The 13138-nt window shown below is 42.5% G+C and overlaps 1 protein-coding gene across 5 annotated transcripts in view; it reads right to left on the bottom strand.

The window, feature by feature from the left end:
- The window catches only part of NGEF (neuronal guanine nucleotide exchange factor), a 245957-nt gene that overhangs the window by 60510 nt on the left and 172309 nt on the right, over positions 1-13138 (bottom strand). For all 5 annotated transcript variants that reach the window (XM_029616712.1, XM_029616714.1, XM_029616713.1 and 2 more), the window contains one exon: positions 12168-12257. In XM_029616712.1, coding sequence (XP_029472572.1) covers positions 12168-12257 — 90 coding nt within the window. The remainder of the gene's footprint in view (positions 1-12167; positions 12258-13138) is intronic.

Here is a 13138-nt window from a genome sequence, read left to right as displayed (position 1 = left end):
TTTAAAATAGGTAAAGTCTTTTCAAAGCTTTCTGTGCAGTCTTCTGATCAGTGATGGATTTAGGATTTTGCTGGGCCTAGGCACTGTTGAACTCCTTTCTGCCCCAGTACGGGAACAGAAGGTCTGAAGCTCATCCTACAGATTCCTGCAGTAGCTAAGGGATAGATTCGGTAGCAGAAATTCGAAAATTCTGAAGCATATTGGCAAACATTTCTATCTTTTACTTTACAAAAATAAAGTCGTTTTTCAACCTTGCTTATATCAGCATACATTTTCTGTTTACTGAGTGAGAAAAAATGAATCTGAAATATCAGTGCATGGAAAAGAAGTCAGGGATGGAGGGAGGAAAAGTAAAGGGTGAGAGGACAAGGGACGGGGAGAGGAAGAGAAGAGGATCAGGAATGGGATCAGAGTGGAGGGGTGTGAGGAGAGAGGATGGGGGAAAAGGGGTAGAGATGACTGGGGATGGGGGAACGATGGGAGCAAATCAGGAATCTGGGATGGGGGACTAGGAGACAGAGGAAGGGATATTTTGGGAGTAAAGAAGAGGAGTAGGAGGGGGGTTAAGTTCCAGGATCTACAGAGAAGTAGAAAGGAAAGGAGGTTGAAGGAGCTGGGGGATAGAATTGTAACTGAAGGGAGAGAGGATCTGAATTGTAGTGAGCTGGTGGGGTGGAAGGACGTAGGTATCCCTACTGTGCGCCAGCCCTACTCCCCCTTGCATTCCCTCTCTAACATCCCACCCAATCTTGCATACACAAACATATCTGGCACCAGTCCCTTCTCTCTCCCCAACACACACACACATACACACACAACGCCCCCTCCCCCATTCCCCTCTGACTCACATAGAGATACATTGCCCCCTAGCTGATACCCTCTCAAGCCCAACCTCCCCAAAATGATTCCTTTTGCTCAATCTGCTCCAGGCTCCCCCCTTCCCCTCCTGTCCCTGCAGACTGCCAGGGTGAGAAGGGGCTGGATCAGGAAGCAGGGCGCTATTCTTTATCAGGCTGATACAGTACAGGGGTAATAGCGCATTGAAAATGCACGTCCAACCCCCCCCCCCCCGAACCTAATAGCGCCCGCAACATGCAAATGCATGTTCATGGCCCTATTAGGTATTCCCGCACGATTCAGTAAGTAAAATGTGCAGCCAAGCCGCACATTTTACTTTAAGAAATTAGTGCCTACCCAAAGGTAGGTGTTAATTTCTCCAGACACCGGGGAAATTCACAGAAAAGCAGTAAAAACTGCTTTTCTGTGCACCCTCTGACAATATCATGGCGATATTAAGTCGGAGATCCCGAAAGTTTAAAAAAAGTAAAAAAAAAATTAAAAAAAATAAAAAAAATTTTGAAATAGGCTCGCGGGTTGAAAACCGGATGCTCAATTTTGCCGGCATCCGGTTTCCGAACCCGTGGCTGTCAGCGGGCTCGAGAACCGATGTCGGCAAAATTGAGCATCGGCTGTCAAACCCGCTGACAGCCGCCGCTCCTGTCCGAAAAGAGGCGCTAGGGACGCACTAGTGTCCCTAGCGCCGCTTTTTACCGCCGGCCTTAATTTAAATAAATTAAATTACTGTATCGCGCGCCCAGGAGAGTGTCCTGTGCGCGTGCTGGAAGAGCGGGCGCTTGCCCACTCTCCCGTGATTTTTACTGTATCGGCCCGTATGTGAGATTCAGCACAAATCTTCAGCCAGCCTGCTGCCTTCTCCAGTCTTCTGCTGCCCTAGGCACAAACTTACCGTGTGCACGTTGACAAACTGAGGCCTGCATCTGATAGGGAACGCTGTGACATTCCTTCAGCAACTGCTTTTACAGATTTCTTTACAAAGCAGACTGCCATGTTGGGTCAGACCAAAGTCCATCAAGCCCAGCATCCTGTCTCCGACAGTGGCCAGTCTGCTTCACAAGTACCTGGCAAATTCCAAAAATTTCTTGTTGTTCACTCCCAGGGATAGCAGGAGCTTTCTTTAGTCTACCTGGCTATTTATTTATTTATTTAAAGATTTCTTCTGTACCGCTTTAATGTTTTATGGACTTTTCCTCCAGGAATTTGTCCAAACCTATGTTAGTCACCTTGATCACTTCCTCTGGCAACAGATTCCACAGCTTTATTGTCCGCTGAGTGGAAAAGTACATTACTCTGATCTGTTTTAAATCTATTGCTTTTTAGTTTCATGAAGTGTCCCTTTGTTTTAGTATTATTAGAAGGGTAAATAACCGTCCTTTACTTACCTGTTTCATCCCACTCGTGAATTTATTAACTTCTGTCATGTCCCTTCTTAGCTGTACTTTTTCCAAGCTAAAGAGCCCTAACCTGCTTTTAACCTGCACTCCGCTTTTAACCTGCACTCCGCTGGTTAAAATCTTTTCTAAGCGACAGGTGTTTCAAAGTAAAAATAATCAACAAAGAATCTTCCCCCATAGTGTCCAAGCAAGGAGTACCCCAGGGTTCCTCGCTTTCCCCGACCCTATTCAACATCTATCTTCTCCCTTTATGCCAACTACTCAAAAACCTCAATCTCACCTTCTTTATCTATGCAGATGACGTGCAGATCATTATCCCCATCAAGGATCCCATCTCCGACACTTTAAACTATTGGAACAGCTGCCTCCACGCTATTAATATCCTTCTCACGAGCCTCAGCCTGGTTCTCAATACATCCAAAACCGAACTTCTGGTCATCTCCCTCAACGATAATAACCCACCAGCCAGCACCACAAACATACCATCAGTAAGTCATGTGAGAGACTTGGAGCCACCCTAGACTCCAGAATGAACCTTAAAAAATTCATCAACAACACCACAAAAGAGGGCTTTTATAAACTTCAGGTCCTAAAGCAATTAAGACCTCTCCTTCACTTCCATGACTACAGATCTGTCCTTCAAGCCATATTCTTCTCAAAAATTGATTACTGCAATGCTCTCCTGCTTGGTCTCCCGGCCTCCTCCACTAAACCTCTTCAGATGCTGCAAAACGCAGCAGCCAGGATCCTTACAAACACTCGCAGGATGGACCACATCACACCGATACTAAAAATACTACATTGGCTACCCATACACTTCAAAATACTCTTGAAGACTCTGACCATCATTCACAAATCCATATATCATCAATCCTCTCTGCAACTCACCATACCCCTCAAATTACACTCCTCATCAAGGCCACCCAGATCTGCATACAAAGGCTCACTCCAGGTTCCCCCTAGCAGCTCCACTATACACAACTCCATCGAAAAACGAGCGCTATCTACCGCTGGGCCACATCACTGGAACTCTCTGCCACCAGACCTACGCCAGGAACATTCTCATCTCACATTCAGAAAAAAATTGAAAACTTGGCTCTTCGCCCAAGCTTATCACTGAAGAAACCCATGGTATCCGCAATGACCTCCACCCCTCGGTTGCGTCCTCTTCCAGCTTCACGAAGGATCTGCTATTCTATAACCGCTCGCGTATATTAACTTTTCAATTGAATCTCCACTATGTAAATTTGTATTTAAGCTTACAAGAGAAGCAACCGCTCCTTGCTTATCTGCTCTTCTATACATTTAGAATAGAAATTGTTAAACTATCCCTTTTTCTTCAAACAGCCATGTTCTACTTCCCTGTTTTAATGTAACTTTCGCTTCCTGTGTTAACTGGTTTCCCCCCTTGTTTATTGTAAACCGGTACGATAAGACCTTGTCTTGAGCATCGGTATATTAAAAGAACTTAAATAAATAAATAAATAAACCTGTGTAGCTTAGTCTTATCAAAGGAGAGCCGTTCCAATCCCTTTATCATATTTGTCACTCTCCTCTGAAACCTTTCTAGGTCCACTATGTCTTTTATGAGATGGGGCGACCAGAAATGCACACAATACTCAAAGCGTAGTTGCTCCATGTCTCGATACAGAGGCAATATGATATTATCCTTTTTGTTCTCCATTCCTTTCAGATCATTCCTAACATTCCATTTGCTTTTTTGATTACTGCTGCACATTGAGCAGATTTCAATGTATTGTCCACAAGGACCTGAAGATCCTTTTACTGGGTGGCGACTCCCAATATGGAATCCAGAATTGTGTACCTGTAGTCGGGATCATTTTTCCTATGTGAGTCACTTTGCACTTTTGTCTGTCATTCAGATGCCCAGGTCTCCTAGACTTGCAAGGTCCTTCTGCGGTTCCAAGCAATCCACCGCTTTTAACAACTTTTAATAATTTTGTGTCATCTGGAAATCTGATTGCCTCACTCATTTTTCCCTTTTCCAGATCGTTTATGAATATGTTAAACAGCCAGGGCTGGTGCAAGGGGATTAGTCACCTTGGGCACCTTCTGCCTTGTGCCGCCACCCTCCCCCTCAGTCGCGCCGACATCCCCCGCCGCGCCCCTGGTCGCAGCCCCGACTCCTACCTCTCGCGAGCGGCAGCGGTAAAGAGGAGTGGAGATTCAAATCCCCACTCCCCTATACCGCCGCCGCTGGCAGCCTTACTCGCGAGTGGTGGTGGCGCCCCCCCCCAAAATGATCGGCGCCCTAGGCCCAGGCCTAGTGCTTCTGCCAGCCCTGTAAACAGCACAGGTCTCGGTACTGATTCCTGTGGTTCTCCAGTAATGACTCGTCTCCATTTGGAAAACTGACCATTTAGTCCCATTTAGTCCCATTTAGTCCCATTTAGTCCTGTCTTTTAATAAACAGCTACCATTTCACAACAGAACCCTGACTTTTTAATTTCCTGAGGAATTTCGTCAAATGCCTTCTGAAAATCCAAAATGAGAATAAAATGGAGAACAAAAGCATTTAGCCAGCTAACTCAGCCGCTAAATGAATATTTGGGAATTTATCTGGATAAATTCTAGCCGGTTAATAAGATAACCGGCTAGAATTTAGCCAGCAAAGCCCCAGAGTCATCATTTCGCTATAATTATAGTGAAATGATCACCCGTGGAAGAAAAAAGGGGCGTGGGGAGTCAAATGAGCAGTTGGCCGCATCACAGCGTATGGTAACGCATGCGGCAATATCGGCCGTGCAAGTCACTGTCACCCCTGTAGAGCCCCAGGAAAAGGTGTAATTATTTTCCACGAAACTGCCCGCACTAGTGTACAATAGTTTATCGCACACAGTGCTGGCAGCCCCTAATCTCCCTAAACCCCACCCAAATTCCTCGCTGTTTAATAATACACTTTTAATTTGCATACGCGATTTGTGATAGGCCGTTATTGCGTATGTTACGGAGTTATCATGTGCGATTGCGGCCTATCACAAAATGATGAATGACCCGGAAAGTTAGGGGCGTTCCAGGGGCGTAACTAAGAGAAGCTGAGTTAGCTGGTTAAACTCCAATATTCAGAGTTAGCCAGATGACTTAGCCGGCTAAGTCTGGTTGGGCCAAAGAGCGGTTTCACTATTGAATATACCTCCAAAGTTAGCCAGATACGTTTATCCGGCTAACTTTGTTAGCCAGACTGTGTCTGAATATGAACTTCAGAATATCATAATACTCCGTGTTAAGAACCCAAGTGGTGGTTATTCATGAGGCTCTTGACTCAGATTCTCTATCACCCTTACACAACAGTTCCACAGTTGTAGATATGGTAGAAGTAATGCCCAAAGGATTGCTTCTTACTTTTTCAAATGAATCTCATGCTGAAATCGAGTCTATTGTAAAAAATAACTAATCATGTTACCCGTCTCCTCGACCCCCAGCCCAAGGCTTTTTAAGGAATGTGCTACAAATTTTCTAGAGCTAATAAAGTATATTGTGAATCTTTCACTCTGCACAGGTACTTTTAACATAAGAATGTCAGAAGGGCCATATTGAATCTGACCACAGGTCCATCTAGCCCACCATCTTGTTTTCAACAATGGCCAGTCCCAAAAAGTAGATCCAATTCCTTGTTTCTCATTCCTTGAGATAAGTGGTGGGTTTCCTGGATTCACCTGGTTAATTACTGTTTATTAGGGATGTGAATCGTTTTTTGACGATTTAAAAAAAATCGTCGATTTTTTTAAATCGTCAAAAATCGTTAAGAGTGCGCGATACAATACAAATTCCCCTGATTTATCGTCAAAAATCGTTAAATTGGGCAGGGAATTATTTGGCGGGAGGGCGGGAAAACCGGCACACCAAAACAACCCCTAAACCCACCCCGACCCTTTAAAACCAATCCCTTACCCTCCCCCACCCTCCCGAACCCCCCCAAAATGTTAAATTACCTGGTGGTCCAATGGGGGTGGGGGGGAGTGTCCCGGCGCGATCTCCCACTCTCGGGCCATCGGCGCCATTTTGGCTGCCACTAATATAAATGGCGCCGATGGCCTGATAAAAAAAACCCCACCTGACCCTTAAACCGACCCCCTTAGTCTCCCCCACCCTCCCGACCCCCCCCGACCTTTTAAAATTATCTGGTGGTCCGGGGGGGGGGGGGGGCGCGGGGAGCGATCTCCTGCTCTCGGGCCATCGGCTGCCACTCATAAAGATGGCGCCGAATGCCCTTTGCCCTTACCATGTGACAGGGTATCCGTGCCATTGGCCGGTCCCTGTCACATGGTAGGAGCACTGGATGGCCGGCGCCATCCAGTGGTGACAGCTTTTTTTCAAACACCAGCCGAGACCCAACACGATCCGTGTTTCGTGAGCTTCTTCAGGGGTACGGTGTTAAGCGGAGTATTTTTAAAGTCTGTCCCATGTCATGTTACGCTACCCAAAGGATAAGTGTTCTGTCTTTATATCTATTTAATAGAATGCAAAAATGAAATAAGAATGCAAAAATGAAATAGGAAAAAAAATGAAAAAATGGAATGTAGATACCAATGATTATAAAGGAAGTCAATCACATTAAACCAATTTGATATGATAGTGGTTAACATTGTGTATATTTGATACAACTGCTATGAGTATCCTCTAACAAATATCGAGAGGCTCACTTGGTATATGAGGTATCACATTCCCAACATCTATTCATATTTCAGCTTATATTTATGATGTTCGTATGAAACAATTAGTTCCCCAATCTGGCAAGGTCCTTTTGCAATTCCTTAGTCTGCTTGTGCTTTAACTTCTTTGAATATTTTTGTGTCATCTGCAAATTTATCACTTTACTTTTTGCTCTGTATTCTAGATCATTAATGAATACGTTAAACAACACTGGTACAATCACAAATCCCTAGGGAACTTCACTATTCACCTTTCTTCATTGGAGAACTGACTATTTACTGCCATTCTTTGTTTCCTATCTACTTTATCAAATGCCTTCTGAAAATCTGAATAAGCTACATTGATCGTCTCACCTTTGTCCACATGCTTAGTTACACCTTTAAATTCTAATAAGTTAGAAAGGTATGACTTGCCTTAGCTAAATCCATACTGTCTCCTTCCCATTAAGCCATGTTTATCCATATGACCAGTAAATTTGTTCTTAATTATAGCTCCTACCATTTTAACAGGCACAGATATCAGGCTCACTGGTCTGTAGTTAACTGGGTCACCCCGGAGCCATTTTGAAAATTGGCATTACATTTACTACCCTCCAATCCTCAGGTACGGAGGCAGATTTGAATGATAGGTTACAGGTTACCAGCAATAAGTCTGTAATTTCATATTTGAGTTCCTTTGGAACTCCAGGGTGAATACCATCAGGTCCTGGTGATTTACTACTATTTAATTTGTCAATATGGGCTCCTCAAGGATCCATACTTTGATCTCTACCTTTTAACATTTATTTTCAGTCACTTATATATATCATTAGAAAGCTGGGATGGAGATATCAGATTTATGCGGATGACTTTCAGATATATTGCGATCTGACTTTTGACCGCCAAGCACAGCTGCTCAAGATGGGACAATGCCTGACTAGCTGGATGCAGGAAAATAAATTACAGTTAAACTCTTCAAATATAGAAGCATTTTAGGGGTTAATAGACTTGCTTTCAAAATTTTCCATCAAAGATGTATTTATCTATTTAAAAACGTTTCTATAGATAGTAATTGTGGGCTGAATTAGTACTTATAGATACCATTTAATTATTCAACCCACTAACTTCAATTATTAAGGCCTCATATTTTCAACTGCATTTTATCAGAGGCTTATGGCCTTTTTTGACTCAAGATGACCTGGCCACTGTAATCCATGTACTGGTGAGCACATGCTTAGATTACTGCAATTCATTATTTGTAGGACTGCAAAAAACATAAATGAATCAACTACAGTTATTACAGGGCACTGCAGTATATTTGTTACTTGGCTTGAGTCTAAGGAACCACACCACCCAAGGCCTAAAGAGGCTCCAATGGCTTCCTGTAAGTTGTGAAGTCAATTAAAAAATTTTGGCACTGGTTTGCAAAGCTATTTAAGAGAAAGGGCCAAAGTATCTAAGTGATTGACTGTGCTTGGTAAAAGGCTTTGTTCTAGTCAGAACTGTCTCTTCTATCAGTGTCTGGGAACACTTTGAACCTGTTTTTTTTTTCTCAGAGGTTGATTATCTGATTGCCAAAACCAATGATACATTATGCTCCCAGTCTCTCTGTTCCTCTTCGTTTTCAAAGCTTCTAGAAATACCTTAGCGCCTATATTTTCAAAACTGATTAACCTTTCTCTCAGTGAAGATTTTATTCCTCCCCCTTTAAAAAAATTTGTTATACGTCCGCTATTGAAAAAAATTTCACTTGACCCCCACAGATCTTGGTAATTACAGGCCAATCTCTTCTTTGCCGTACCTAAGGGGGTCATTTTGTAAGCATATCGCACGCGAAAAGTCCCTTTTCGCGTGCGATACCTAGATCGGGGCGATGTCGGCACTGGAAGAGGAGGAGTTGGGGCAGCGTCAGGGCGGACGCCGCAGAAACTTTGCTGACGGCGAAAAGGTAAGGCCCCTTATCGCCGCCAGTAGCACGCCCAATAGCACCACCTTTTACAATGGCAGTGGTGCGATCGCTGCCGGCTTTCTCAGGCCCGCCCCCCGCTTTGCCTCCCTGCCCCCCGTTAGCGCCAGGATTCACAAACCGGTGCGAAGAAAGAAAATCCAGCCCTAAATTTCTTGAATCAGCAATACTTTCGCAACTGACTGAACATTTAGAGAAATTTGAACTCTTAGATCCTCATCATTTTGGCTTTCGTTGTGCTCTGAGCTCAGAATTCCATACAGTACTACAAGCATCCATCTTTCCAATCACTGATTACTGTAATAGTCTATATCTTGGCATTCCATACTCTTCCTTGCATCCCTTACAGTTGCTGTTAAATTCTGCTGCACGGTTACAATCAGGTTTAAAAAGGTCTGAGCACGTTACACCTACATTGACTGAGCTTCACTGGTTACCAATACAGGAAAGAATCAAGTATAAGGTTGCAGGGTTGATCTTTAAGTTGTTAAATGATCTGACATGTCATTGGGCTAACTCAATGTTAAAATTTTACCAACCAGCAAGTGCCCTGAGTTCGTCTCAACGTGATTTACTTGAGATTCCCTCCCCAAAATTGCCACGTTTATATACGACCCGCGAATGTGCTTTTTCTGTTGCCGGGCCCACTTTTTGGAATTCCCTCCCAATTAACTTGAGACAATCACATTCAGTTAAGCATTTTAGGAAACAATTTAAAACTTTTTTATTTAATTTAGCTTATTTTAAAATATATGATTTCCTTTTAATCATATTGCTTTGTTTTTATTTTTTATTGATTTTATTTTTCCTTTTATGTGACATTTATTATTTTTAGGGTGAAGAGTTTTGTTGTTATCATAATTGTCTTTTTTTGATTTAGCCTTTGCTCTGATGTGTTAATATTTTATGATTATGTATGTTTCCTTATGTTCATTGCCTAGGCCTTTTTGTGTTGGATGATTCACAAATTTTAATAAATGCAAATGTAAACTAAATTGGTAGAGACTTAAAGAGTCTTTGTCTGCAGTCAATTAAACTCTTTGGAAAAGCTTACCTAAAGAGATTAGATCTATTATTGATTTCCTGCTCTTTAGGAAGTATGGTAAAGCATGGTTTTATCAGACTGCTTTTATATATATAGAGTCAGTCTTTTATATATATAGAGTCAGTCTTCCAACCGCATCTGCATTTACATTTTAATTCTTTTTCATTTTCTGTGGTTGTCTTGCTATACTGTATTACTCAGCTATATTGGACTGTTTTTATGTAATGTTTTATTTATACTGGTTTTTTATTATGCTATTTATTATATGTTTTATTATATTTTTATTGTACACCACTCTGAGCTCTAGCAGATGGTGTAGTATAAAATGTAAGGTATTAATAAATATCAATGAGTAAATACAGTTGCAAGGTATCTGACTTATCCAAATGTATTGGCCTTTATACAGTCTAGAAAAAACAAATGTATAATAAAATATAAGAATCACAAATAAACTTTAGGTGCATAAGAACATAACAAATGCCATGCTGGGTCAGACCAAGGTCCATCGAGCCCAGCATCCTGTCTCTGACAGTGGCCAGTCTGGGTTGCAAATACACGGCAGATACCATAAAGTAGATTTACTTCCTGTTACTCACTCCCAGGGAGAGCAATAGCTTTCTTTAGTCTATGTGGCTAATAATGTTTTATGGACTTTTCCTCCAGGAACTTGTCCAAACTTCTTCTAGACCCCGCCTTGCTAGTCGCTTTGATTACCTGATCTGGCAAAGGATTCCACTGCTTAATAGTGTATTGAGTGTAAAAATACATTCTATGATTTGTTTTAAATCTGCTGGTTGCTAGCTTCATAGAGTGTCCTGTTGTTCTAGTATTATTTGAAAGAGTAACTGTCTTTTATTTACTCGTTCCACCCCACTCATGATTTTATCAACTTCTATCATGTCCCCTCTCAGTCATCTCTTTTCCAAGCTGAAGAATCCTAACCTGAATAGCCTCTCATCATAAGAGAGATGAGCCAACCCCTTTATCATTTCTGTTGCCTCTCCTCTGCACCTTTTCTAGATCTGCTGTGTCTTTTTTTTTTTTTTTTTTTTAGATAAAAGGTAACATCAGATATATCAACAGGCCATTTAATCAATAGGTAGAAAACAGCCAATCTTAATAGGGTGTAGATATGATGTCAAATAAAACCAAAACATAGCATCCAAGGACTGAAAGCTGAGAAAAAGGAGAAAAAGCAAAAAAAAAGAGAACAGGAAAAGGACAACAACACTTCCAAGATCTGTGTCAGGGCTGGGAGAAGAGACAGCGTCAGACTGGCCATGCACATTATATCTGCTGCCAAACAAACAGGACTTGGTTAGAAAAGGATTCACTTTTCCTTTCTGGGTTCCGGACGCTAATTTGGTTCTTGTATTCAGAATTATATGGAATATTAAAGCTGTTGCACTTTTTGGATTGTTTTTATTGTCTGGGAGCTCTCTGCTGGTACTGAGACAAGATTTCTGGTAATAGTCCAGTTCTGGTAAGGCCCTCGTTACTGCGATTTTTCATGAGGTTCACTCAGCGTGTCCCTCAAAAATACCACAAAACCCTGCTAGCGACAGCACAAGCTTTACTAGCATGAGGTGCCAGAGCCCTACTGAACAGCCACCCCTAACCTGTTCACATCTTTCCCAACAACTGTGTCTGACCTCTGCAGTGCTCCCCCACTTTCTTCCTTCAACCTCCCTCTGCCTTCTTTCCCTTCCCTTTGCTTTATTTGTCCTCTTCCCCTTCCTATCCTTCCCACAGGCCTATTTCTCCATTTCCCCCTTCTTCTGGTCTGTTTCCCCTCCATTCCTCCACCCTTTTGCCTTTCCCCCCCTTCCTCTTTATTTCCCTCTGATCTATTTCCCTTTCTTCCCCTCCTTGCTTCCCCTTTTACCTCCCTTCCTCCAGTCTCCTCCTCATCTTCTCTATTCCCAATGGCGGCTCCCTTCTTCACTGCGGCCCGGTGGCAGGGGACTGCCTCGGCCCACGGCAGCAACAGCAGCAGCAGCAGCTCCTTCTTGTCCTGTTCCTAAAACGGTTAAGTCGAATGCTCAGACCACGAGGGAGTACCCCCTCCACGGTGTAATTTGCGGGAAAAAAAATAATGACACCAGAAGCATGGATGCTATGATTTGTCAGAAATTCATGCTGCAAGATTAATGACATCACTCCAGGATGAGACTTGCAGAGATGATCTCTCTGGAATCACAGGAGTCTGCTAGGTCGGTGAGAAATAATATCCAAGTTCTAAATGTCTTTACCTTTATCTTAAATTCCAGTGTCTTCTCAATGCTGATGAGTTGTTCTGTGCGACTCATCTTTCTTACACCCTCATTGCAGGCTCTTACTACCTGAAAGAGATGGACAGTACCGGTCACAAATGGACCTACAAGCCCCCCCCCCCCCCCCCCCCCCCCGAGGGATCAAAGCTGCAGAATCCCTGAACTGACTTCTCCTTGGTCCAGACACTTCCTGAACAGCAACAAGAAAACCCTTTAAAAGATTCTGTGGGGGACAGGTATGGTTAAAACCCTAAAGGTCTGTAACCGGATTGGCAATTGATAAACAAAAAGAAATGGAGTGGTAGCAAGTAACTATTATCATTATATATATATATATGTCACAGAATTTGAGGGGACAACAGTATGAGTAAAATATCAAAATGATATATTGTAAATCAAACATGCAACAAAACAATGCAGTACAAAACAGATGCATAACCTTACATAAAATAATATAATCATTAAAAAAACCCAAGAAATCCCTGAAACATAACAGACAGACTTTAACAACTAAATAAAAATAACCTGCCTTAAATCAGAGACATTTATTGATGGGCTATAAAACCAGGTTTTACAAGTTTCCTAAAAGCAAGGTAATCTCTACGGAGCCTTAATTTCCTAGGAATTGAGTTCCATAGTTTGGGGCCCTAACAAGAGAACGCACTTCTTGTGGTTTCCACATTGTTAATTTCAGACAGGACAGGAACACACAACAGGGCTTCCTGTGAGAAGCACAATGATCTGGTAGGGACATACAATTCAAGCCTGTCTGGTCTGGATTTAAATAAGGCCTTGAAGATCAAAGAAAAGGCTTTACTAGCAGCCCAACAACAACTGCTACCAATGCAATTGGACAAGAGCAGTAAAAAGATGAACATGCAATGTTAAACCCAGCAGAAAACGCACAGCTGTATTTTGCACATCTGAAAGCACTGTTTAACCCGCAGTTG

This window comes from Rhinatrema bivittatum, chromosome 9, assembly GCF_901001135.1.
Source record: "Rhinatrema bivittatum chromosome 9, aRhiBiv1.1, whole genome shotgun sequence".
In the NCBI taxonomy this organism is placed as follows: Eukaryota; Metazoa; Chordata; class Amphibia; order Gymnophiona; family Rhinatrematidae; genus Rhinatrema; species Rhinatrema bivittatum.
Note: the sequence above shows the minus strand (reverse complement) of the source record. Positions and strands in the feature narration are given on the sequence as shown.